This window comes from Aegilops tauschii, chromosome 5 (assembly GCF_002575655.3).
Source record: "Aegilops tauschii subsp. strangulata cultivar AL8/78 chromosome 5, Aet v6.0, whole genome shotgun sequence".
Lineage (NCBI taxonomy): Eukaryota > Viridiplantae > Streptophyta > Magnoliopsida > Poales > Poaceae > Aegilops > Aegilops tauschii.
The window spans coordinates 500,813,419-500,841,047 of NC_053039.3; the positions used below are offsets into that span (position 1 = coordinate 500,813,419).

Genomic DNA, 27,629 nt, shown 5'->3' on the forward strand with positions numbered 1-27,629 from the left:
CTCCAACGTCGACGTTGCATTTTTTGTGAGGTTGCAATGTCTAGACGCAACTTTTCAACCTCGGAGGCACTCAGGGTTTTCCATTTGTCGGGGGTCGCAACTACAAGTTTTCAAACTTGAGCCGCAATCAAACTCGAGGGTGCAACTGCAAGTTTCCAATGTTCGGCCGCAACGGCAAGTTTCCAATGTTCGGTTGCAACTACAAGTTTTGAAACTCGAGCCGCAACTGCAAGTTTTCAAACTCGAGCCGCAACTGCCAGTTTTCAAACTTGAGCCGCAACTACAAGTTCTCCAATGTCGACGTTGCTTTTTTTTGTGAGGTTGCAATGTCTAGACGCAACTTTTCAACCTTGGAGGCACTCAGGGTTTTCCATTTGTCGGGGGTCGCAACTACAAGTTTTCAAACTTGAGCCGCAATCAAACTCGAGGGTGCAACTGCAAGTTTCCAATGTTCGGTCGCAACTGCAAGTTTTCAAACTCGAGCCGCAACTGCCAGTTTTCAAACTTGAGCCGCAACTGCAAGTTCTCCAATGTCGACGTTGCATTTTTTTGTGAGGTTGCAATGTCTAGACGCAACTTTTCAACCTCGGAGCCACTCAGGGTTTTCCATTTGTCGGGGGTCGCAACTGCAAGTTTTCAAACTTGAGCCGCAATCAAACTCGAGGGTGCAAATGCAAGTTTCCAATGTTCGGGCGCAACTGCAAGTTTCCAATCTCGAGGCGCAACTGCAAGATTTCAAACTCGAGCCGCAACTGCAAGTTTTCAAACTCGAGCCGCAACTGCCAGTTCTCCAATGTCGACGTTGCACATTTTTTGTGAGGTTGCAATGTCTAGACACAACTTTTCAACCTCGGAGGCACTCAGGGTTTTCCATTTGTCGGGGGTCGCAACTGCAAGTTTTCAAACTTGAGCCGCAATCAAACTCGAGTGTGCAACTACAAGTTTCCAATGTTCGGTCGCAACTGCAAGTTTTCAAACTCGAGCCTACTGCAAGTTTTCAAACTCGAGCCGCAACTGCAAGTTCTCCAATGTTGACGCTGCATTTTTTTTGCGAGGTTGCAATGTCTAGACGTAATTTTTCAACCTCGGAGGCACTCAGGGTTTCCATTGTCGGGGGTCGCAACTGCAAGTTTTCAAACTTGAGCCGCAACTGCAAGTTTTCCAATGTCGCCGTTGCATTTTGCAACGTGGCAATGTCGAGACGCAACTTCTGTCTTTTTTTTTTGCTTCCAAATTCTGTCTCATCAGGGGTTCAAACTGCATTTTTTTCAAGATGGGGTCGCAACTACATGTTTTCCAACAAGGGGAATCGCAACGACATGTTTTAAAGAGGGGATCGCAACTTCAAGTTTTAACGTGGAAGGTACCGGATAATTTTGGGAAATCACTTTTCTCATTGGTTTTTTGTGGTTCTTATTTTTTGTTCTTTTTATTTACTTTTTAGTTTTCTCTTCTTTTTCTTTTTGTTGTTTTCTTTTTTTATTTTTGTTCTGTTTACAGATGAGTGTCTACGAGTGGGAAGTTTGGGAATTCATTTTTTCTCATTGGTTCTTAAATTTTGTTGCTCCTTTTCTACTAATTTATTTAATTATTATTTTCTTATGTGTTCATTTTTTGTGTCTTCATTTTATAATCGATGGCATATTCATTTTTCCCACATTTTTTCAAAAAATTTTAATAAACTAATTTCAAAACATGCCATATTTTTTTATGTGTTATTTTTCTCAATTATTAATTTTTGTGCCAAATTATATACATTCATGTCGTACCAAATTTTTTCAATGCACGTTTTTATTTTATTTTTTTCTACTCCCACTGTACTGTGGACCAACCGCTATTCTTTTTTTTAATTACTTTTCCTTTTTTTTTGCCCAAAGCCGACAGCGCACCTGACTGTTTGAAATGGAGCAGAGAGAGGCCAACACGGCTGTACCCATATCTAAACGGGAAGACGCTCAAGGCGGCAACGGCGACATGGAGAAGCAGGGCGGCGACCCGCCAGGCGGCGCGCTCCCATTGAAGGTAAGGCTCCCACCGCCGGAAGGAGGCCGCCCCTCCCCCCCCTCCCCCAGCTTCCGCTTTCATTTTTGTTGGTCCAGTCATTCTGCGCGCCGGCGTCCATCTCTTTTCGGTGGCGCTACCGCCACGTTGAAATTGGGGGGAAATCTGTGGCTAGGGTTTCTACTTTGTTGGTCCTCCAATCGATAGCGGGAGCAGCTATGGGATGGGTGGCGAGTTACAACCGGTGGATTCGGTAGCAGCGGGAGGGATGATTTTTCGGGTTGATTTGTCGCCATGGAAGGGGGGTGAAGGAGCAATTCACCACGGCGAAGTACGAGTAACCTTTTTTGTCCATTTTTAGGCGTTTAGTGCAGGATTGAGGGTCGAATTGCTGTGGGAAGGGACAGAGGGATAAATGAACCAGCTATTTGATGCTGCCACGGGAAACAACTAGAACGTGCGCTTTGAGAACGAACAGAATGTGAATCAAACCATGGCAGTTAGGTGGAGCTGGAGTTTCTGCGTGTGTTGTTTTCATGTTTTTTGTGTGTGTGTGTGTCCTGAATCTCTCACATGTGTGTTGATATATGTAGTGTAAAGCATTTTGTATCTGTACAATTTTTTGAATCTGTTGAAGCCATGGTGAGTGCAGCTTATCAGTAGCTATCATGATGGCTTTGTTAGGACTTCTTTGATGAGTAAGCATACTTATGCTTGATTGTTGATGTTACTTTTTTTTTGGAAACATGCCTGCATGATGATGGTTTTGGTTCTAGGGTGAATGTTTCATTGATTTTTCATTTTTGTGTTAATTACTACATGAAATTGTTGGCGTTCCGGTCCGGCCAGTTGCAGTTTTGTGGCTGCTGTTTTATTAAGTGAAGGTGGTTTGGCATTTGTGTAGGACTGAATCTGAACCTGAGTGAATGTAGTAAAGGAAACTGGACTGAATTGAATTGAATTGTCTTCAGTAAAATGCATGTGATTGCATTGGTTGCTTGCCCGGCCGTTAGAAAGAAAACCATATGGATTTTGGAAATTTGAAGGGGTACAAGCAGTGTATGTCAGGAGAAGCATGTATCTGTCAAAAAACGACTTTCAAGCTCGAACATAGCTTCAAAATGAACACACACACACACATTACATTACAACAAGACATTTTATCTGTTGGTCATTCTAGCTCTTTTTCATTTTTTCAGAACTGAATCTAAAACATGCATGTGTGTTCAAGTCATGTTTTCAGAATTTATAACTGTACTTGTTTTAGTAGGTGTATTTTTAAGCATAGATTACTCTGTTATAAAGAGTTTATAGGGACACTTAAGATAACCCTTTTTTTCTTGTTGTAGGGGCCTGTTACTGTGCTGAGGGCATCGCATGGGGATAAACACAACAGTGACACGTGCTTGGAGCATGATGAAATTAACAAAGCCCAAGAAATATTGTTTGAAGAAAAAAGAGATCCCGAAGATATGGACGATCAACATCTATATGAGGAACAGGGGCAAGAAATAGATGATGATTTAACTGAAACTGAAGTGTCAGATAGTCTACTGTGCGACGGTGTGATAAATTTGGTAACCACTTTTTTTTGGATTTTTGCTTTGATGAATGCATCTCATGTCTTCATTTTTTTCCTCATTGAGCAACCAACAAGTGATAGAGGTGGGTATGTGCTACGACTAATTGAAAATAACACACCCAACTCAAAGAACTTGTGCTTTCTCCCTACAATAGTTTAATATATATGTTTTTGAAGTGACTCGTAATTCTGGTATATATACAGTTTATGTTGCCAGGTTATCTCATAGACAGTTTTTTTTGTCTCTGATGTTTTGTCTTATGATTTTTTCTTGCAGGTAAGAAAGAGTATTGAAAGAGTATATATACAGTTTTAGTATTTTTTCCATTTTCCCCCTTTTTTATAAGTATGAGTTTTCAACGTCTTTATTTTACTTGGCAACACAATAACAATGTCTGAAGTTTTCTTTGTTCGCTTATTGTAATTTTTTTAGGTCCGGTGCCTTGATTTTATTGACTTTGGGACCATACAACTAGAGTGTACATTGCCAAGAATTTGTATATGGAAGGGGAACCCAAGACTATCACCCAAGACTATCTCAAAGGCATTTCTTCTTCCACACTGCTAGTGTAAGTTTCATAGTTTTCACATTCGACCACAATATTTATTTATTTTTCCTTTTTCTCCTTGTCTTTTTTACTTTTTCTTTTTTTTTTCCCTCGAGCGGTTGACATTTCTTTGTACTTTTTTTCTCGAAAAAGGAATACTTCCTACAAAAGTGGAAGAATGAAGCATCGAGATTGCAGTTTAGAGATAAATTAATAAAGAGTTTCATAGGAGCTGGAAAAGCAAAGGATCTTCAGCAATGTAACGAAGTATGTCTTGTCCTCCCTCAACCTTTTTTTGGCCATTATTTTTGTACTTTTGTGCTGCTCTTATCCTTTATTGTTCTCTAATTTTTTGCCTCTGCTTTATGATATGAAGTTATTTTTTCCAACGCTACACAAGTCGCACTGGTTCATTTTCCTGGTGGACCTGTGTGCCCATAAATTCATCTTCCTGGATTCAAAGTATGATGGAGATAGCACATACCACAGGACAATAAAGCACATGATGGTAACTTGTCGCAAGAGAACTCTGACTTCATCTACAACTTTTTCATTCATGATATTAATGTTTTTTTAATGCAGATTGAAAATTTCAAACGAGCTTGGAATGATGCTGGTCTAAGGAATATGGGATACAGACACTATGAAACTGCATATCCAAACTTACCGAAGCAGGAAGGATGGTTAGATGAAGATCCTTTCTCTGTAATTTTTGTAGTCCAGTGCATGTTGTGATCGTTTGTCATTTCTGACTTTATTTTTGTGTCAACATTTCTTTTTCCGGAAAATAGCGATGCTTGCGGGATTTTTGTCTTGAATTGGTTAGAGAACTGGCGTTCTAGGAATGCGTTGCAATCAGTCTTCACGCACGATATGGTCCAAGATGCACGTATAAGGTTTGCAGTCGATATTTTGTTCAGTGAACACAACATTCTCGATGAAGGGAAAAGGATTGTAAAGGATTTATGAAATATGAGTTAAGGTACTTCTTAATCTTCTCTGTCTCTGCTACCTTTTTTGTATAATATGTTTTTCAAAGGTTTTCTTCTTTTGTGCTTCTTTTCTGATGTATATACTCTTTTTTCAGAGACACTTTCCAGAAAACTCTCCAGTGGACATAGCAATACAAAGATAAACAATTCAACTATAGTTGCGAAAATGGCAAGACTCCGTCTCTTCAATTGTTTCTCTCACAAACAATGGCGCAGAATTCGAAGTTCATGCGCATGAAGCAAGGAAGCGTGGTGTCAAGTAGATAACAAAACATTTTTACGTGTTTCAGAATTTTTTTGTTTCGTTTGTACACTCTGTGGCCATGTATAAAGTACTACGAGGAAGAGAATGAATGCAAATGAGTATGCAAATATATTCGAAGTACTATGAGGAAGAGATTTGAATGCAAATGAGTATGCAAATATATTCAAAGTTTTTTTGTATAGGTTTTTGGGTTCATTGGAGCAGTTTTCCATATTTATAACAAATAGAAAGTGCTTCGTGTACTGGATACAACAATTGCGTTTTTTGTGAATCTTTCTTCTCTTTTTCTTTTTTTTGCAAATTTTTATTTTTGGTGCTGATTTTCCTTCTGTTTTCTCCATGTTTTTATAAATAAATATCGGTCATGAAAGTTGATACAAGATCATATCAATGACTTACACAGGTACGGCCTCATGAGTTTTTTATTTTTGGTGCTGATTTTCCTTCTGTTTTCTCCACATTTTTATAAATAAATATCAGGCGTGAAAGTTGATACAAGATCATATCAATGACTTACACAGGTACGCCCTCATGAGTTTTTCTAATCACATTGATTTTGGTACTGTTTTTTGAGATACCTTTTTAAATGTATGGATAACAATTTCGGACACTCTTTCTAAAATTTTTGTAGGTTGTTTCCAAAAACACACATTTTTTTGACAGAATTCATACATCAAGCGGGGAAACAACATCAGATGCAGCAACATGAGCTAAACAAAGTACAGTTACAATGTTTTTTCTTATCTTGCCATGCGTTTTTTTGCATCCCAAAATATATGAAAATGCTATATTTATTACAATAATTTTTTCAAATAGTCTAGTCAGTCTTTGTCTCCTGTTGTTGTTGTGCTTTGTGTCTTGCTCTTCTTCGTCCGCCCACCTGATGGTTTATTGGTTTTTGCTGCTTTCATCGAACCTGCTACGAACACAATAAGCAAACATTCTTAGAATTGCAAGTGGGCAACAGAGAAACAAAAATCATAAATTTAACAAAACAGAGAAAAAATCTAGGGGACCTGAAGCACGTTTTTGAGTGCTTTTTTGTCGCTGTGCCTTGGCAACATTATCAGCAATTATTGTGCAAGTAGATATGTTGTGGGTTTCAGAACCACATCGGCTACAGTGAATTTTTTGTTTGGCACGCAAAGTTTCCATGAAGGTTTTGTATCGCCCTGATTGTGGACGTCCTTTCGAGATAGCAACATCGGGATTTTGCAGGTTGTCCCCATAACCATCTGGATGCGGGTCTATGAGTGGAACTTCTGAAATTCTTTTGTCCAACACTTGTTTTCTCAGCTTCAGCAGCTTCATCTTCTTTAGTCATCTCATCCAATCTCTGCTGCACCCTCTCACTCTCCCCAACAACATATAGATATTTTCTATTTGTTGATGCGCCATCAGAGGCCATATCGTTGAGCCTGTTGGACAGAAGTGTGTACCTCAAGTGTTGACTCCCAGCAGTTAGCTCAGCAGGCACATTGAACCGCCTGTGTCGTATGTCTTTTGTATCCTTTGGCCTCCATCTGTCGATGTAGTACTTTTCAGGAAGTCTTGACATGTTCAGATGAGAAAGAACCCTCAAGACATGACTGCACACAATTCCATCTTTCAAGAATTTACCACATATGCAACTGAATTCCTGATTTTGGATGTTCACATCGACAACAAATCTCCTTTGCCTGAAATCCTTTGCAGCCAGCATTTCTGTTTTGTATACTTCATATCTCACATTCCTCACAACTTCTTCAACATGCAAATTGACAACAAATTGCAGCTGCTTTTGGAATAGAAGATCTTTCAGTTGTACATAGATGCTGCCTGATACTCAAGTTCACTATGAGACCAGAAAGTTGGCTTTGTTGTTCTAGTTATGGAGTCTTGTTCTCTCTCATTATCTTGAATATTGTGAGATATCCTCTCATATTCTTCCAGGAAGCATATCACACTATGTGTTGAAGTTATGTTGTCCTTGAAAATAGCATTTGTCCCTTAGTAGAATGAATGAATGGGAAGAAATTCTTCTTGAAGTAGACAGGAACAAACCTCCTTCTCTTCTTCCACATAATGTTGAAATAGCTGATTTTTTGTATACCATATCTCTGTATCATATCTGGCCACAACATTTCAAACTCACCTTCTGTCAGCGAGTTGTGTATGATGTCACTGAAATCAGCATGTAGGTTTTCATGTGCTGCAAATGTTCTGGGACATTTTTCCTCAGCTTTCTTTTTTATATGGAACAGACAACGCCTGTGAACACAGTTGGGAAAAACCATCGGGATTGCCGATTTCATGCCCGCATCTTCATCTGTTATAATCGTCACTGGACTTTTGCCTCCCATGCAGTGAAGAAAAGTCTCAAACAACAACTTAAAAGTGTCAGTTGATTCATTTTGAATGATAGAACAAGCAAACAAGCAGTTCTGACTATGACCTGTGATCCCAACGAATGGAGCAAACGGGAGGTTGTATCTGTTTGTCTTGAACGTTGTGTCAAAGCTGAGACAGTCACCATACAAGTCGTACATTTTTCTTGCGTAGTCATCAGCCCAGAAAATGCATAACAGTTTGCTTGCCTCATCAGAAACTTTAACTGTCTTAAATGCATAATAGAACCTTGGATCTTCCGCCTGCCTTTTCCTGAAGTAAGTCAGTACTTGCATCATATCATTCTGGTTAGTTTCTTTGCCAATTGCTGTCCTCACATTGCTGACATGTTTTTTAGTGTAAGGAGTGTTGCCACCTCTCAAGAAACTCAGGATGGTCATTATTTTCCTTGTTGGTAGCTTCACAGCATTGAATGTACGGATAAGGATCTTCTCCTCTTCTGTCATGTAGTTATATGAACAGAGGTACTTTGACTCTGTATGAGGGCTCAACTCATGGTTATGCTCGAGGTTGATTGTTGTAACAACCCACTTGTCTACCTTCTTTGTGATAATAAGCTGAGCCTTACAACCAGTTATCTCAATGGTGTTTGTTTTCTTTTTCCTGGGGTTCTCACGCGGGACCTGGCCTGTTTTTGCCTGTCTAGTTTCTCGTTGTTTTTTCAACCTTGCTTCCTTTTCTTCCTCTCCAATTGCACGTCTAGATCGGTTACACTTCAAAGTGATTCTTGTTGGTGCATTGCCACCTTCCTTTTTTGCACAAAAGGATGCTGCCCTCTTTACAGAGAAACCACATATGCTTGCATACTCGTTGTAGAAGCTATAAGCTGCTTCTTGGTTGTCAAAAACCATGTCAATAGTTGGCACATGATGGCTACGAACTTCCTGGCTGCAAGTCTGAGCATTTTTTATGCTTTCATTTTCAAGAAATATGAGGATGTCATCTTGTGAAAGTTGTTCAACTTCAACTCCCGTCTCATTGTTATGTTGTTGTTCCACAATATCAACATCCATATCACCTTATCTTTGATGCTGTCCAAGGTTATGATCTGATTCACTATCACTGTCAAGTTCATTGTCTGAAGGCTGCTTCTGTGCACAATCAGGTTCATCAGTTTCCCAGATCAAATCATGCAGTCCTTGTATATTTGTGTTGTCAACAAACAGGAAAGGCTCCTGATTTTGTTCAACCAAAACTCGCCCTGTGTTATCATGAGTTGGTTGCCTTGGTTCTTCTGATGTTCCTCTTCCATAGCAGCCAGTTATCATGAACATGTCATTCTGAATGCAATTCACAATAACAGAATTTTTCATCAGCGACGACATAATAGTATACAAGTTTGATACAAATTTTTTCATTTTTCTTTTTACATAAGTTCATGTACAAAACAAACCTCAGTACGAACTAGGCGTTCTTCCTGTGATTGAGACGAGAAATATTTTGCCCCCTGCCAGAGAATGTAGATGATCATTTTTTTGTTCTGACTAATTAGTAGTTGGTTTGTGGTTTCAACAGAGGAAAGAAAGGTCAAACCTCTTGTTCAGCAGCAAGCAGCAGTTGCATGTATGACATAGGTGCATCGCCGGATACATTCATGAAGCTCACCCCCTGTTAAAAAAATTCAAAAAAGCATGTTTTTAATGATGATCATGTAACATTTTTTTCTTTTTCTGTTGACACTTTCTTTTGATGTGTTTTTGGCACTCACAGTTTGCTGCATTTTAGTTGTTTCTGTAGGATGGGTTCTTGAGGCTTCAGCATTTGGACTCCTCTGCAGAAACAACTGCAAAAATCTGGAAGAGTTAAGCTAAGGTACAATATAAACACAGCCCTACAAAATCTACTGTATTTTAGTTTGTTTTTACCTCGGGCATAGTCCTGTTGGTCATGTTAATCATAGGAGAGTTTGTATGTGTGTTGTTCATTTCATTGTAGTTATAGACAAGAGGACCAACTTCTTGCGACACCCATTGTTGCAACGACTTCCCAGGCATCGTGCTCGACTGACCACATTCCAAATCAAATTGGCGCTCATGATACATAGATAACTGCAAAAAACATCTTGTCATCAACTTTTTCTGAAGGGATACAAATGCACATTTTTAGGCAAACAAAAAACAAGCTCTTTTCTTAGTTTGCTTTTTTCTAAATAGGGGGGGGGGGGGGGGGGGGGGGGGGAACCAAATCAATTTTGATACTGAGTCTCCTTTATTTTTCTCAGCAGGCCTTCTTCCCAGGGAACTGACCTGATTGGCAAGCAGGTAGTCTCCATACTCCTCTGCAGTAGCTGCAGTGTGAGTAACAAATATAAAGATCAGACAAGCGTTCCAGTTTTCTAATACTCTGACCAAGAGAGGAGTAAGAAATCAAGCTTGCAATCAAAAAACCTGACAGATTTTCTCTTTTTTGCTGTTAAGGTTACAACTGATTGAACAAGGACTCAAAGAACAAAAAATAGGCAAAGCAAAGAGGCAATAAAAAACATACCATGGTGAGTCATGTGCGCCCCTTTACCAGCACCCGCATCCATCTTTTTTTTTTCAAAACTGATTCCCCTTCCTCTGCTCTATGGAGAAGTCTGAAACTCTGAATTTTGCTACAGCAAGTTCACTTTTTGCCTCTCCATTGTTGGTTGATTCAAGGGGATAGATCTAGGGTTCTGGGGTTTGCTAGCGGCGGGGTTATGGGGTGGGGAGTTGTGGATGCCAGGAGGAAGAACAGAGGATGGGGAGAAGGGCGTCAAACATTTGGGGGCGTTGGATTCTTTTTCCCTGGGGGCACGTGACCTCAGGTGCCCTGGAGGCAAAACCATCAACAGAGAAAACCATCAACACACCTGGAACAACCAACCGGGATAACAACTTGGGCCTCCAGGCTTTTTCAAGTCAAAAAAAGAAAACGGGACGACAAAACAACAAAACGGGCTTCCGCCACACGTAGAAAAAGAAAACGGGCTGAGACAACTACACAATGACATCAGCTGACATCAGGTGATTGAGACCATACTATAACTCAGCTCCCAACAAAAAAACCAAGGAGGAGCAACTCAGCACACAATGGGTCATTTGATGTTAGTGTGCCAAAACAATACTTGATTAGAATATCATGTAAAAATATTATGCTCCACTGGTTGTGATGTCATAAAAATAAAATGTTTTTCAACTTATCTTATCTTAGGAAAACTACCAATAATGATATCATATATCATGTAAAAAAAGTATTATAATTTTCCAAGTGATATTCTTCCAAGCAAAAAGTTTCTGGTATTCTACAAACTAAGACTACCGTGTCCCCGCAAGATAAAGAAAAAACCAAGTCTATTGTGCAGTTAGGAAGGCAGAGCAATCTTATGAGAGGTTCATTCTTTTTTTATGCCACAAGGTGGTGGCCGCTGCTCTTCAACTCTTCGTCATGGACGCAGGTGGCGCCCAGTGTGTGCAGTGGCATTCGGCCCAGACACTGTTGCACGTGGCGTCGATGGCAGCCGACGACTAGCGTGCGCAGCATCGACTCGACCTCACAACCGATGACCGGTCTTTTCTCGCTACACTCATTGTGGTAGCACACACCGTGGCTGTCCGCCAGCTTTGACGAGTCTCTCGACCAAGAAGGCCATTGTCATTGATCGTAAAAGTCAAATGACTGGTCAACATGTCCAGTTAGCAACCTTTAGTCAAAACCACCTGAAATCCTCCCCAAAACCACTCAAGGGCAATTAAACCGATTTTGGACTTTTGGGGGAGATTTGATCCAATTAAAATAATCTTAGAACCAAAGAGATGTTTGAACTTTGAACAATGGAAAAAGGGAGGGGACAACAATATGGATGGAGCCAAGTATTTTCCTTCTGTTTTACGAATTCTAGCCCGAAGCTACAACTTGATCTCAAAACAAGCAGACTCATGGAATTTCACAACATTGATTTGCACAAGCACTCGCCGGATTGACTATTTCCCAAAACTCATTTAAAAGATGAAGCATATGAATGCACTGATCCTTTTGTGGGGGAAATGAATGCCATGTGCATTAATTAGCCGATTCAGAATCGAAGGAGAATCTTAATTTCCCCTCCCTTTTCTATGTAATCGGGCAGCATGCATGTCCTGTTCTAACAAATGCACTGTTGAGCGAATGACACGAGACTGGTCGTGTTTGTCTTGTATACCTAGTGGACTTAGAGGTTAGAAGTGAGAAAATCACTTCAACAAGATAATACCCTTTTTTGCGGAGTCGGGTTAACAAAGATTGTGAAAGTAGAGAGCAAAGTGGTTGAAGCAAGGGATTTTCCCAGCCGAACCGTCACCTTTTTGCTATGCTGCCTTAAGTCATGTATAAGAGCGCCCTGAACCACGCGATATAACTAACTTGGACTGTGGATTAATCAACAAATATCTTGTAAATTTTTACACATGCCTCGTGTGTGAGATGTGAGCACCAAAATTTGAAATCTAGTGGGTAGAGACATTACTCAATCACCCTAACACCCACGGTAGGTGGTAAGTTGTTTCTCTACTCATAGTCACTTATGCTGGTCTCATGCATTTATCCTTGCAAACCACATGCTTGAAAGTAGAAATTTCCAATAGGAATTCAAGATGAAATGTTGTGTTGCATGTTAATGCGACCCCTCTTCAAAACTAAGCAGTACAATGCTCTTACGAAGGATCTTCGATAAATAAGTTTGATCCATATGATTTATAAAAAAAGTAGGAAAATGAAAACGCAAGGTTATAACACATACTAAACAATAGGAGTCTTTTTCTTGCAAGCCAGCCTAACATTGTAATCGACGAGCGAGTAGGTGGGTTAGGTGCACCTATTGCGCAATGGTAAGTCATCATGCTAGCCACCGGAATCAATAAGTAGTGGGGCCTCCACCTACCCTTGTATATGCCTTTATTTAGGGTCGGCGCATTTGTAAGATGGCACTCTAGTGAATGGACTCTGAGGTAGATTCTTCTATGTAGTCCGTAGGTCGGTTGCTGCAGAGCTACGGGGAAGTGCAACACCCTTCTTGGCACCATTCTTAGACCTAACACCATACATGTGTGTCGGGCATGAATGAAGAGCAGATAAAACTCTTCTCTGTTTTGTTGCTCCCACGACAAAAAGACTTAAATCTTAGTTATCCCAGACTAGATAAATATGCGGAGATCTTAGTGGAAACAAGGAGGAAATCCCAGTCGATCTTTTCCAGGATCCAAACTAATGCCACACTTTAAGATTTCACTATGTATTTAAGGGCTTGGCTCTCTGAAAAAATTACTAGCATCATGCCTCTAGAAAAAGCGTACTCTGCACTTTCATGGGGTGATACATATTAGAATTTGGAGCTTATTGATGAAAGCCTTACCGACAACGCCACCAACTAATGTATCTTTAAAGGGCTTAGATTCTAAGGTAGGGAGTGTCAATCATCAAAGCCTTTTTGGTACTTTTGTAAGGCGAGCAACTCTTAACCAAAATGAAAGGCATGACCAGCCCTCCTTCCCTCAGCAGATGTTCTTGTAAAGAACAAAGAAGGTTCGTGGCAGCTATGGGTTCATAGGAAAAATCGATACCTCATGTGATTCATATCAAATGATTGAATTTGCATCAAATTATAGCTTGTTGGTCATATCATAGGAAAAATAAAAAATTATTTAAAGAGATAATACTCGCTAAAAATGTAGTGTGCATAAATCCTTAAAAATAACTCTATAGAACTCAATATATAAACTAACAACCCATATAGCAAAAATCCCTGATGATTCCAACCTTGCAAATTTCTTATGAGGACCTTTTGAACCGCAAAGGTAATAAATAAATAGGTAGTATTGTTAGCGCTTATGCATAAATTGTCTCATCTCCTTGTGGAATTTTTGAACTCTCCATTATTGTTCGTGGTTTTTATAGTATTTTGAGAACTTGAGTTTTTCCAACGGGAAACAAATAAAATTATGAAGCTATTCAATTCCATACAATCATAGATTATCTATGAACATACTCTTAAAAAAAAGGAAATATTATCAAATCAAATTAACATTTGAAATTACTATATTTAGCCTTTATGTGGATGTATGAGTGACTCTCGTGTATGAGCAAAATCGTTTTCTTCTGTTTTACACTTGTGATTTCCCTTCTTTGCCTTTTTTGGCATTCCTAGTTACTTTTTACCCTTTTTCGCAAAACCGGCATGGAAGTCTCTCATTGCTTTAATTATATATGTATTGAAAGTGTGGTATATGAACGGGGTATGTTAGGAAGCGATAAACTTCACAAGATGATTTTCTATTTATTTTTTGCCCCTCTTCTTACCAATCTTTCCACTTTAGTGAACCATCATCTAATTATCCGAAATAAGCAACCATAATGGTTTGAAAATCAAAAGGTATATATGCCACGTATATGTACAACTTGTTTGGTTTGGTGCTTACATACCAAATCTAGACCCAATCGAATGGTGTTCGCATAATTCTAGTTACTATCACAACTAGTGCAATCCATGCCATTCAGCTTATGGGAAAACAGTGAATGCCTACCAACCTTTGTTTTCGCAAATAGTGATCCTTTGGTAATTCCCCTTTATATACACCATCGCAACTTCATTTGAGGATATTACAACCTTCCTATTTCCATTTAATGTCAAGATGTTGGTAGCTATATTTTTTTGCGGGTGAAGATGTTGGTAGATTTTTCTTATTAATATTGGTAACACTATATTAGTACATATAATAGGGGATAGTCACATATACACGTCGAGTAGAGGATCATAGAAAAAAAAATACAAATATTAGAACCCGTGGGAATAGAAGACATCGGGAATACTAGTGGTGCTAGAGGCCAAGGAGTTCCAAGAGAAACTTGGCATCTTTGTGGAAGTGTCATTCTAATCCCGACCTCAAATGCTCCTGTTATTTACAATAAAATCCAACAATATAGTTTTCCACAGTAAACAATGCTTAGTTTTGTCCCTACATGCATATTTTCGTGATGAAATCATATGCGCAGATGTCTGGGCAAAATAACAAAATCATCACTCCTAAGTGCTTTCAAAAAGAGTAGTTTTGGAGCTTTTTTCTTGCAAAGAACATTAGGAATGTTCTTTCCTCGCGGATATTTGTGCATATGTGGAACATTCAACAATGTGCGTTGCCAAGAAATTTGAGAAAATATTGACATTTTACTATTTTTTTATTCTTCTATTCACGAGGGTGCATTTAATTTCGAGAGCATAAACTCCATGTCCGAGATTTTGGATCTTCACCGGGGTGATATGTTATGGTGCCTTGTCTCTTGTTTTATCTACTAGCCAATGATATAAGGGAATCGTTTGGCAACGGCGCACCGGCCGAAGCTTCGGCCGGCTCGCACGCCACGCTGGCCAACGCGCAGTACACAGTGGCCCCGTGCGACCCGCCTCCTTCCATATACGCTCCATCCCCTACCTCCAGCCTTCACGGACGCGGATCTCCTCCCTCCTCCTCCTCCCGGGCTGCATCTGGGCCACCACGACCTCCATCGCGGGCGGCCAGGCTCCCCTCGCCGGCCGCCGTGGCTGCCTGCCGAGATGGCCAGATCCATCCCTTAGCTACAGCCTTCACGCGGGCGCATCCCCTCCCCCTCCCCCCGGGCTGCAACTGGGCGACCACGACCTCCATCGCCGGCAGCTAGGCGCTCCCTCACCGGCCGCCATGGCTGCCTGCCGCCATGGCTGGATGCACCTGCGTATACTAGTGTTGCAACCGTCACTTAGAACAGCTTCAACATCTGTTGAAAAAAGCTTCAACCATAGACAGAAAAGCTTCAATGGAACTGCACAGCAAGGGAAAGTTGCAACCGTAGTTGGATTTTGTTACTACTGGCGAAGTTTTTTGCCACATCCATCAGGCGGAGCTGCGACCTTGCGACGATGACAACGACGATGTTGCTGCAACCGTAGTATAATTTTGCTACTACCGCTGAAGTTTTTGCTACATCCATGTAAGGTGGAGTTGCGACCTCGCGAAGATGGCGACGGTATTTGATTTTTGCTGCACCCGTAGTTTATTTTTGCTACTACCGGTGAATTTTTTGCTACATCCATTCGAAATGGCGTTGATTGACTGGCGGCCGCCGTCGACATAATTTCCTGCAGCGAGCATCAATGGCGAGGGGCGGCAGCCGAGCTGCAACCGTTGCCGTCAAGAGCTGCAACTCAGGTGGAGTTGTTGCATGGGGACCGGCGGCGAGAACGGCCGGCGCGGGCAGGGTCCAGCGGGCGACGAGGAAGACCCGCGAGGGTGGGGATTGACGACGAGGACGGCCACCGGAGGGGACAGGAGGCGCGGCGCCGCGGTCCCCGAGCGGGACATGTGGATCCAGCCCGAACTGCCCCAAGGATGTAGAAGCTAGGGGCGATCTGATCTTTTTTTTTTTGCCTGAATCCAACTATTGCGCGGCTCACATCCAACGGCCTGGGCTAGACCGGCCGAAACTTTCGGCCGGTGCACCGGCGCCTATAAGCACCCATGATGTAAGTACTGTTTTGTGTCTGCAGCCCTGCCATCATTACCAGATTATTCTTTTTTGTGACGAGAATTTGATTGATTCTAAGCGTGGCAATAATCGAGAAGAAACAGAATGGGTCCTTTTTCGTCCTCATTCCTTTGTTTGTGCAGAAGAAAAAACAGATTTGAAAACAGAGCCGTTATTATTTTGCTCCAATCCATGCAGAAGAAGAACAACAGCGAAGTGTGCAAAAAGCCTGCCATCATTACCAGATTATTCTTTTTTGTGCCGAGAATTTGATTGATTCTAAGCGTGGCAATAATCGAGAAGAAACAGAATGGGTCCTTTTTCATCCTCATTCCTTTGTTTGTGCAGAAGAAAAAATAGATTTCATCATTACCAGATTATTCTTTTTTGTGACGAGAATTTGATTGATTCTAAGCGTGGCAATAATCGAGAAGAAACATAATGGGTCCTTTTTCGTCCTCATTCTTTTGTTTATGCAGAAGACAAAACAGATTTGAAAACAGAGCCATTATTATTTTGCTCCAATCCATGCAGAAGAAGAACAACAGCAAAGTGTGCAAAGAGGTCTGACAGAACAGTTGGAGATGCAGGGTATCCATGCTAAGCGAGCGCTCTACCATCTTACCTACATCCCCATTGTTGTGTGCGGTTAAAACGTAAACATTATTAATTATACCAGAATCAATTCAAGACTCGCTCTGTTCTCTGGTCTGAAGAACAAACTGCACAAGAGGACCAAAGCGGGGCAGCTACAGTCTACAAGCAGATATCGCAGTCCAACGTGGCCCAGCGATACCTTTGGAAAGCCTATCCAACAAATTTGAGGCCCAAACCAGAATTCCGTCCAGCGCCGCGCCCCACACTCTCTCCTCCCTACCAAACAGAACAAACTCTAAACGTCCCGTCCCACCATTAAATTTGGGGGACAACTTTTTTTTGCGGGAAAAGGGATTTCATTCATCGGGAAATGTAATTACAATCAGCGGCAACAATGCTCGCAATCTCGTCCGGGGGAGAACGCAACCAGCAAGCAGTACGCTGTTGTGTACGTCCCATATGAGCGAGAGTGTGACTAGCTACATTAACATTCCGCTTGATCTTCATAATTTGAATCCTTCTTTCTTGAGACAGTATTGATCTGATCTCCATTACTTTGTGAGTGTGTGCTGAACGGTCTTTTCCGGCTACCGAAATTAGTTGCACCGCATCAGCGCTGTCAGTCTCCACAAGGATATCTAGTTCAGTCCAATTAAGAGACAGAGTAATTCCTTCATGGATTGCTGCCAACTCGGCTTCCAGGGCGTCCGCACAATTCCCAAGCCCTCTGATCGCTGCCAGCATTACAGCCCCCAGGTGGTCACCTAGGATCATCCCCGCTCCGGCCGTGCCGTCAGTTGGCTGGAAGGAACCGTCGACATTGAGTTTCACACAGCCAGCCAGCCACCGGAGGTGTCCAATGTTCCACATGACATATGGGGTTCTGCTTCCGCGCAGGCTCGCCGAAGTAGTCGACCACCTGTTTACCTTTGATGGGGTCTGCGTCTGGGTGCTGTTGTAGCGACAACAGGGACATGGCATAGCTAGCGAGGAACCGTCGAGAGACCTCGATTGGAACCGCCGGTTTCTCGTGTGTAACTTCATTTCTCACATGCCACGCTCGCCGGAGAATCATCAAAACCATCATTCGCTGTGTCTCGTTCAGTTTCTCAAGGAGACGAAAGATCCACTCTGGCTCCGTATCATGCATTTCTTCCTCGCTTGGAATGTCCCAGATTTCTCTCATGGAGTTCCATAGTCCAGCAGCATGGGGGCAGCGGACAAGGGCGTGATGGGCGTCCTCTGTAACATGTCTACAGATGGTGCATGCTTGCTCATTCTGCATGTGTTTAGATTTTTTGGTCACTTCAGTAGCCAGGGCTTCATGTGCCAATTTCCATGCAAACATGTGTACCTTAGGTGGAGCTGGATTCCTCCAGATTAAATCCCACGCAGGTCGTCGGCCATCCGGACGGACAGTGGAGGCACCAAGGCCACTTGCACTTATTTTCTCCTGTAAGGCAAGGGAGTACGCGCTCTTCACAGAAAAAGAGCCACGTTTGTCCGGGAACCATGCCACACAGTCTGAGACGAGCCGCTGCGACGGTTTGATTTTCACAATTTCCTCCATGTCAGCTTGGTGAAAAAATTGTTGTAGTAGTCCCAATTTCCATGTTCCATCAGTATGTAGCAATTCGGCAACCCATCTGAGGCGGCACCGACCTCTAGGAGTGATGAGTCGACAGGAAGGACCACGGGGAATCCATGGGTCTCTCCATATCCGGACATTTGCTCCATTGCCAATGCGCCAAATAATCCCTTTCTTGAGCAGTTCGAGACCATACTCAATGGCTTTCCAGGTTGACGAAGCGTTGCCTGTGAATACCGTGTCTACCAACAGCCCATTAGGATAGTATTTAGCCTTGAGTACTTAGGCACAAAGGCTATCGGGGTATTCAATTAACCTCCATGCCTGCTTAGCAAGCAAAGCTTCATTGAAAAGTTGTAAGTCTCGGAATCCCATTCCCCCATAGTTTTTTGGTCTGATCATGCAATCCCATGAGATCCAGTGTGTGCGTCGCTGATTCTTGCTAGCACCCCACCAAAACTCTCTTATCATTTTCATAAGATCTTCACACAACCCATCAGGAAGTTTGAAAACCCCCATCAGAAAACTTGGCAAGGATTGTGTTACTGCCTTAATAAGGATTTCCTCTCCCCACTGAACCATTCTCTTCAATAGCTTCTCTTGGATACTTTGGAATTTTCCTCTAGTCATACGACCCTCTGGGGTAGGGAGACCCAAATATTTGGGCTCAAACTCTACTTGTGAGACCTGTAGCATAGCTTTTACTTCCTCTTGTACCTCAGCCGGGCAAGACTTGACAAACATCAAAGAGCATTTATCAACATTGACCAGTTGGCCTGTACCTTGTGTGTATGTATTAATCACATGCTGCACCCTTCGAGCTTGCTTAGTCTCTGCTTTGAAAAATAGCATGGTGTCGTCCGCAAATAACATGTGGGAAATACCAGGGGCTCGACGACATATCCTCAGGGGCTCAATCTATTTGTTGTTGATCTCCTTTTGAAGCAAAGCTGAAAGGCCATCTGCAACAAACAAAAATAGGAATGGCGACAAGGGGTCGCCTTGACGGAGACCACGGGACGGAGTAAACGAATCCAGCAAGGTTCCATTTAATTATACAGAATAGCTCACCGTGGTCACACATGACATGATCCAGCTGATCCACCGGTGAGAGAAACCCAAGCCTTTCATCGCATTCTCAAGAAAACCCTAGTCCACACAGTCATATGCCTTTGACAGATCAATTTTGTACGCACAGAAATTCTTCCCCGGATTTGTATTATGCTCAATAAAATGAAAGCATTCGAAGGCCACGAATGCATTATCAGTGATAAGTCTCCTAGGGACAAACGCGCTTTGGTTTACTAAGATTATATCACTCAGGAAGGGCCTTAATCTATTTGCTAAACATTTTGCAATCACCTTGTAGAGCACTGTGCACAAGCTAATAGGCCGGAACTCTCGCAGATTTGATGGTTGATCCACTTTAGGAATGAGGACAATTGCAGTATGATTGATATTAGCTGGCATGTTACCCGTAGCAAAAAATAACTTGACACCTGCAATGACTTCCTCCTTTATTGTTCCCCAGTTCCTCTGATAAAACCTAGCCGGGAACCCATCCGTACCCGGAGCCTTCAACGGCCCAATTTGGAATAGGGCATCCGATATTTCCATGTCAGAAAACTCTTTGCACAGGGTTTCATTCATATCCTCAGAGACCTTTTTCTCAAACAAATCGACGATGTCACTTGGGTTCAAGCTAGGATCCCGCGTGAAGAGGTTCTGAAAGAATTGTGTGGACATCAATTCCAGCCCGGTCTGTGAGGATTCCCAACTCCCATCGGCCTTTTGAAGTTTGGTAATTTTGTTCTTTTTTGCACGCCACACAGCTTTTCGATGGAAAAACTTTGTATTTCGATCCCCCTCTTTCAGCCAACTAAATCTAGAACGTTGCAACCATAGCATTTCCTCCTTATATAGGAGCTCATTCAATTTGTCTGAAACTTGTCGTACCTCCTTACTGTCCGCCCCATGCAACAGCAGATTATTTAGTTCAGACCGGACAGCTTCGAGTTTCCGAAGAATGTTTCCAAACTTGCGGCAGCTCCAAGCTTGCAATGACTTCATCACACTACCTAAGCAGCCCTGGATAGCGCCCAGATCGCTCTTGTCACCCGCTGCTGCCCATGCATGTTCAATAATTTCGGGCAGATCAGACGCCCTTTCCCAGAACAGCTCGTACTGTCTGCATCTCCTTTTGTTTTGGACTAATTGCTCAGCTTGGAGACGAACAAGCAGCACACAGTGGTCCGAGCATGAGGACACTATGTGCTCAATTGATGCCTCTGCAAAAATATCCCTCCAGTTATTGTCCGCCACAACGCGATCAAGTCTGACCTTTACATTCTTTCTCCCTCCCCTTTTATTGTCAGAAGTAAAAGGGCAGTGATCTGCGCCGGCGCACCGGCCCAATCGTTGGGCCGGTCAAGGCCCAGCCGTCCGATCCGCGAGCTCGAGCCGTCAGATCTGTTCCTCGAGCCCCCTTCCCCCGCGTTGACTTCTCCCCTTCTTCTTCACCGCGTGCGCGCCCTAGCGCTCTCTGTCGCCGGCGACTAGCCCCCTCACCTGGACCTCCTCCCCTCCCCCCCAGTCCCACGCTGCTGGATGCGCTCTCCGTCCCCGTCGCCGCCGGCCGCCGTCCCCGTCCCCGTCGCAGCATCCATACTCGCCCCCCGGTCCAGCAGAAAGCCCATAGCCCCCTCGTAGCAAAAACTGGCGCCGTCTAGAAGCACACAGGCACCCCCTTGTCGTCGCAGCACCTAGCAGCCGCCATCGTCGCTGCACTGTCGTGTCGCCGACGCAGCTCTCAACGTCGCTGCTCGCTGCCATTGGCGAGTCAGGTTGAAGCTTTTTATCTCATCGGTTGAAGCTTTTCTCTATGCCTGTTGAAGCTTTTCTCGCGGATTGAAGCTTTCCACCGTGCCAATTGAAGCCTTTTTCACCTGAGCTTGAAGCTTTTTTCACAAAGGGTTGCAGCTTTTTACTCTGCGGTTGCAACAAAAACACAGAGAGACGCCATGGTCGTCGTCGAGGAGGATTTTCTCAATCTCTGTTTGAAGCTTTTTCATCTACGGGTTGAAGCTTTTTGTCAAAACGGTTGTAACTTTTCCTGTATTTTGTTGTCTGGTTGAAGCTTTTTTATCTACTGGATGTAGCAAAAACCTCCAACGATAGTAGCAAAAGCCTGCTACGGTTGCAGCAAAAAAGTCATTGTCGTCCTCGCGAGGTCGTAGCTCTGCCTGATGGATGTAGCAAAAAGCTTTGCCGGTAGTAGCAAAATCCAACAACGGTTGCAGCTTTCCCTTGTTGTGCAGTGCCATTGAAGCTTTCTATGTCTATGGTTGAAGCTTTTTTCAACGGCTTTTGAAGCTTTTCTAGGTGACGGTTGCAACACTTGTATACACGGGAGGATCCGGGCATGGCTGCAGGCAGCCATGGCGGCCGGCGAGGGAGCGCTTCACCACCGACGATGCGCGTGCGTGAAGACTGTAGGTACGGGGTGGACGTGTCGTGCGCGTGGGGAAATCGCCGGCCGTGCAGTGGACGGGCGGCCTCGCCGGCGAGATTGGGCTGCCGCGGGTAGAGGGTCGATGCGGGGGGTAGACGGCGGCCTTGCCGGCGAGATTGGGCTGCAATGGGGTAGGGGCGCGATGCGGGGGTGGACGGCAGCCTCGCCTGTGAGATTGGGTTGCAGCAGATAGGGTCGCCGCGCGCAGATCTCATCGACACAGGGAGCACGAGGTAGCGGGCGACCGGCCGAAAGCTTCGGCCGGCGCACCGTCTCCAAACGTTTCCCTAAGTAAAAGGTACGCCTCTGAAGCCTAGGTCGACCAAATCACAGCTATCCAATGCATCTCTGAATGCCTCCATTTGCCATTCCGTGCGACGGGAAAACGAGAAGTGTTCGAACTGCCACAAGGCTTCATTGAAATCCCTCATAACTGTCCACGGAAGAGCAGATTTAGCTTTCAGTTGACGGAGAGTGTCCCACATGAGGTGTCTATTTTCCACCTTTGGCTCACCATATACACAGGTCAATCTCCATGAAACAGTACCCGGAGCAAAGCCAACATGCACATCAATATAACGTTCATTGAGATCTTGTATTTCGACATGCAACTTGTCATCCCAGAAGAGTGCTAGCCCTCCCCTGAGGCCTTCACTGCTAACTCCGGCATAGCCTCTCAGGCCTAGCCGGCTACATAAACGTCTGACTCTCTCTTTTCTTTGTCTCGTTTCACACAAGAATATGAACTGAGGATGATGCACTTGATTGAGTGATACAAGATCACGGACTGTCCTGGATCCCCCAATCCCCCTACAGTTCCACACCAAACAAGCCAATGCTTCTGATGTTGCAGTATTGTGCACTAGTTGCGGTGTCGTAGTGTTAGGATTTCTGGCAGAGCCGCCTGGATCGAACTGTGTGCCTGCTGGATCAAGATTGCTCCTACGATCCCCTGCCAAAGTTGTTCCTTTTGCATAGCCGCCTCCATCTGATTGGGGTTCCGTTCTCCTGCACACATCAGATTCCTGGGAAGGTCTTCTCAGACTCCCAGACATGGCGGACGAGGCCGCACGGGCGGACGGAGCCGCAAGATGACCGCCCCGGGGATGGGTTCCCCGAGCGGCGCTGGTGCCGTCCTCGCCGACGGAGGACGTGTACGGTGGCGGCGGCTGGGCATCGCCCTTTTTTCGCCAAACCCTAGCAGGGGCCATCCCGCGAGTACCAAATTTGGGGGACAATTGATTGGACAGGGCAGGAGGACATGTCCTCCCGAATTTTCCAAGCCATCCTAATGTGAGAAACATTTAAAGGAAAAGCAGTGAAACTGCTGCTCCAAGGAGAGAGCAAGAAAGCTTGAACGCCTCCATTTTTATTTTTTATTTTTTTGCGGGGAAGAAAGCTTGGACAACTGACTTAAATTCTCCTTGGACCTCCGACCGCTTGCACCATGTAGCAACTACGTAACTAGCAAACCAAGTTGAGGTAGCCACAAAATCATGCATTGCAATGCGACGCACAGTTTGTATATTTCGTCCATACCACACATTGTTCCAGTACCCCTCGGCCAATGCGACCCATGCTAGCAGCTTCGGGTGGCTAACAGACGATGCTTGTAAAATGGCAAGCATGCAGTGGGAGGCCGTCAGCTCTCCTTGCAGAAATTTAGGGTAGCGGTCAGCTCGTGGGCTATAAATTGGACATGCAGGGATCCGTCCATTGCATCACGCACAAAGCAACGCCGCAAATACTCCAAAAGCTCTTCAAGAGGGCTTAGAGCATCTTCGATAATGATGATGATGTACTCCCTCCGTCCGGAAAATACTTGTCGGAGAAATAGATAAAAATGGATGTATCTAGAACTAAAATACGTATAGATACATCCATTTCTTCGACAAGTATTTCTGGACGGAGGGAGTAGATGTAGAAGTAACAGATTTTTACATCAACGGGGGTCAAAAATGATACCCAATAGATCATGTAGATTTAAAAAAATACTCAGAGGACAGGGCACGATGTGTAATAGGCCACCGAGTGCTGCAAATTTGAATCACTTGGGCCGCTCGAGCAAAAGTTGAGCAGTCACATGCGCAACCCGAACTGCTGCGCGGAACCTTTCCCGCCTCGCGCCACCGGACCCCATGGACGCCTCGTCCGACCCCGTGGCCGCCAACGCCGCTCTAACGCACCTCGCCATGGCTACCTTTGCATCTGCCGCTGGTCCCGCCACCACCGCCGCCATGCCTCCTTCAAATCAGCACGGTGGATTTGCGGCCCCACATCCCGCGGGCGCCGCCGGATTGGAACCGCCGGCGAGGAAGAAGGCTCCCACAGGCAAATCACATGGTGGTGGCTCGAAGAGGCCGTCGTGCGACCTCACTAGGGCTTCTTCCTGAGCGAAAAAGACGAAGGCGGCCGCGGCTATTGTTGATGCTTCATCGCCGTCGTCGCCCGCGGCTAGTGATGCTGCTGATGGCGTGCCTCCTCCCCCACCAACTCCCGCGCTATCGCCGGCTATGGAGGAGGAGCCATTGACGCCTGCCTCCACTGTCTTCAACTTGGTCTACAAAATGTTGCCATCACCTATTCCAGCATAAGTGCCTTATTTTGGATCATCTATTGGAGTTGGAGGGTTTCGGTGATGTAAAAAAGCACTTTTAGGTGATACAAATTTTACTCGAACCACAATTAGGTGCGTGATTATACATCATCTATTGGAGATGCTCTTAGAAAATCTATAGTTGGGCTCCTCAAACACCCACTATAAGTTCGGGAGGACGGCTCGGTCAGTGACCGATAAAAAAATCGCGACCCAACCGGACCTATACATCCGGCCTGGCCGACACCCCTCATATTCTGCCCATATATCTGGGGTGGATATGTGAGGTCCGGACGCGCATGGGCACGTCTGCCATGCCGTTATAGACATACTAGACCCACCTTAAATTCCACCAAATCGCATCCTACCTAGACATGCCCTTTTCTCCTGCTCTCTTCTCCCTTGTTCGCCCCACCCCTCATTAGCTCCGCCGCCGACCCGGCCTTACAACGGTTCCACCACGATCACAAAACTCCTCCCCGCCATTCTTGCCGCACTAGCCGCCGTCGCGGTGTGTCCCGCTTTTCCTTTCATACACCTTGCCTTGTATGTGTTCGAAAAATGTTCGAGCAAGTTTTTTTTGGATTCATTTTTAGGCAAAATGATGGATTCATCAAGTTTCAGATGAGCGGTATCAAGACAAGGAGCTTGATGAATTCATTCAAAAAGAGTTCTTCGATTCGTCCGATTTGGACAACGAAGATGCTGGCTTGATGATGATGATCAGTTTCCAGGAGGAAATGGAGAAGGAAGTGGAGCACATTGTGAAATTCCAAGGTTCGTTCAAAGGGAGGAGATTTCTAAACCGGGATAGGGTCACTGGTGCACGGTTGCTCTACAAGGACTAGTTCTAGCCCGGACCAACATTGCCTGGTACATTTTTTATCAACGCTCCATGTGCGCAAACCCTTGTTCTTGCAGGTGGACGGAGCAGAGGCACATCATTCCCTACTTTAGGCTCAAGAGGGATTGTGGCGGACAACTTTCGTTCTCTCCTTTGCAGAAATGCAAGGCTGCTTTAGGATGCTTGCATTAGGTACCGTCGTTGATGTTGTTGGTGAGATGGTCTAGATGGGGGAGAGCACATACCTTGATAGCACTTCAAGATTTGCATGTGTAGTGGTGAACGTGTTTGGAGCAGGGTGTCTGAGAGAACCAACTATGCAAGATGCACAAATGTTGATGGCTATTGGAGCATGAGAGGTTTTTCAGGTATGCTCGGTTCAATCGATTGCATGCATTGGCAATGGAAGAACTACCACAAAAGGTTGCGAGGGGTGTACCAATGCCACGCCAGAAATGCCACCATATACTAGAAGCAATGGCATCAAGAGACCTGTGGTTTTGGCATGCATTTTTTGGTATGCCTATGAGAACGACACTACAAATTTAGAACCTATGAGAATAAAAATAGAGAAAGAGGGTATATTTATTTCTTTTGTTTTATTTCCTTGATGGGTACAACGTGTATGTGACATGGCCCATATTGTAGTTACCCAGGTGTACTTTGGACCAAGATAACGATTAAAGGCTTCTGAGCAGAAAACATAGGGATGATACAAAGGACACATATACCTTTATAGGGGCAAAACTGAGCACCCTCGGAAACAAGCGGCAAAACTGTTTAGGGTGGCTCAAATAAGGGCATATGAATGTAATTATCCCCTTTAGTTACTATCACAGCCAGTGCAACCAGTGGCAAAGCTAGCCCAATGGGTCAGGGTGGTCCAACAATGAAATTATTTATATGCATCGATTTACTTTTATCTATGCCCTTGAGTGCAACACATGCCATTCAGCTCATGAGAAAACAATGAATGACTACCAACCGTTGTTTCAATCAATAGCGAATTTTTGGTCATTGCCCTTTATATACAACACCGCAACTTCATTCGAGGAGATTACAACCTTCCTATCTCCATTTGATCTCAAGACGTTGGCATATTTTTCTTCTTAATATTGGCAACAAGAGCTTAGTACATCAAATAGGTGATAGTCACATATACACATCGAGTAGAGGATGAGAGAAGAAACAGTGCAAAGGTTAGAACCTATATGATAATGGGAGACATCAGGAATAGCCGTGGTGCAGCATTTCCGCCTCAAAGAGCCCTAACAGAAATATAAGATTTTAGATTTTCGTGAGAGGGAAATGCTACATTGCCCCTGTTCTCTCCGTTTTATTTACTAGCCAAATGGCTAATGATGTGCAGTAGTAATGTATGTGACCGTGGCGCCGTGCTGACTTACCGTCACTGACTCACTCTCCTGGAATGATTCTGGTGTGTGGTAATCAGGAAAACAAATAAAGGGTGCATCTTTTTTTTTCATCTCCTGTTTTTCTTTCCTTTTTGATATAGAAGAAAAAAAGTTTATTTTTAGAACAGAGCAGGTGAAACAGCCGATGATTCAAACTCGTGGCTGGCTATATTAGTTTCGTTTGGTTTTTTTCATTTTCGTGTTGCATGCTTTGCTGTGTCTAGTTCCTTCTGCGCCGGGCCCAAGCCATGCCGCCGGACGTCGTTACTTCAACCACCGCCCGGCACCCCGTTCATCGTCGAAACAGACATTGCGATGTTAAAACAGAAAGAAAAAAGATGTAAAAGATGGATAAAATGACTATTATTGGAGATGCGGGGTATCGATCCCCATGCCTCTCGCATGCTAAGCGAGCGCTCTACCATCTGAGCTACATCCCCGTTGGTGTGTGCGCTCAAAAAAGCATCCCACGTCCCACGGCCGCTACCGGAATGGAACCGCCAGCGAGGAAGAAGGCTCCCACAAGCAAATCACATGGTGGTGGCTTGAAGAGGCCGCCGTGCGACCTCGCCAGGGCTTCATCCCGAGCGAAGAAGACGAAGGCGGCCCCGACTGTTGTTGATGCTTCATCGCCGTCATTGCCCGCGGGCGGTGCTGCTGTTGATGGTGTGCCTCCTCCCCCACCAACTCCCGCCCTGTCGCCAGCTGTGGAGGAGGAGCCATTGACGCCTGCCTCCACTATCTCCAACTTAGTCTACGAAATGTTGCCATCACGTATTCCAACATTAGTGCCCTATTTTACATCA

The 27,629-nt window shown here is 44.2% G+C and overlaps 2 protein-coding genes and 1 non-coding gene across 8 annotated transcripts; 1 reads left to right on the top strand and 2 right to left on the bottom strand.

Moving 5' to 3' along the window:
- The first annotated feature begins 1,830 nt into the window (after nt 1-1,830).
- Nucleotides 1,831-5,534, top strand: LOC109763797 (uncharacterized). 3 transcript variants are annotated; one of them, XM_073498273.1, is made up of 9 exons: nt 1,831-2,022; nt 3,351-3,578; nt 3,861-3,929; nt 4,017-4,152; nt 4,285-4,398; nt 4,508-4,639; nt 4,714-4,814; nt 4,923-5,113; nt 5,219-5,534. In XM_073498273.1, exons 1-3 carry the CDS (start codon nt 1,903-1,905, stop codon nt 3,897-3,899), a joined length of 387 nt encoding a protein of 128 aa, XP_073354374.1. In that variant the 5' UTR covers nt 1,831-1,902; the 3' UTR covers nt 3,900-3,929; nt 4,017-4,152; nt 4,285-4,398; nt 4,508-4,639; nt 4,714-4,814; nt 4,923-5,113; nt 5,219-5,534. The 3 variants fall into 3 exon arrangements, with proteins under 3 accessions (XP_073354374.1, XP_073354373.1, XP_073354372.1); XM_073498272.1 differs by having other exon boundaries at nt 1,832-2,022; nt 3,861-4,152; XM_073498271.1 differs by lacking the exon at nt 3,861-3,929 and having other exon boundaries at nt 1,844-2,022.
- Nucleotides 5,535-6,079: 545 nt separating this feature from the next.
- On the bottom strand, nt 6,080-10,605 carry LOC109763785 (uncharacterized). 4 transcript variants are annotated; one of them, XR_012183209.1, is made up of 9 exons: nt 10,264-10,549; nt 10,023-10,063; nt 9,642-9,824; nt 9,485-9,559; nt 9,310-9,384; nt 9,170-9,223; nt 7,823-9,056; nt 6,405-7,745; nt 6,080-6,304 (listed from the first exon to the last, which is right to left on the bottom strand). XR_012183209.1 is itself a non-coding variant. In XM_073498270.1 (7 exons), exons 1-7 carry the CDS (start codon nt 10,304-10,306, stop codon nt 8,796-8,798), a joined length of 732 nt encoding a protein of 243 aa, XP_073354371.1. In that variant the 5' UTR covers nt 10,307-10,605; the 3' UTR covers nt 6,080-8,795. The 4 variants fall into 4 exon arrangements, 1 of the variants encoding a protein (XP_073354371.1); XM_073498270.1 differs by having other exon boundaries at nt 6,080-9,056; nt 10,264-10,605; XR_012183208.1 differs by lacking the exons at nt 9,170-9,223; nt 9,310-9,384; nt 9,485-9,559; ... (1 more) ...; nt 10,023-10,063; nt 10,264-10,549 and having other exon boundaries at nt 7,823-8,798.
- A 16,585-nt stretch (nt 10,606-27,190) lies between these two features.
- Nucleotides 27,191-27,263, bottom strand: TRNAA-AGC (transfer RNA alanine (anticodon AGC)). The gene has a single exon. It is a non-coding gene; the product is annotated as a tRNA-Ala (tRNA).
- Nucleotides 27,264-27,629: the final 366 nt, after the last annotated feature.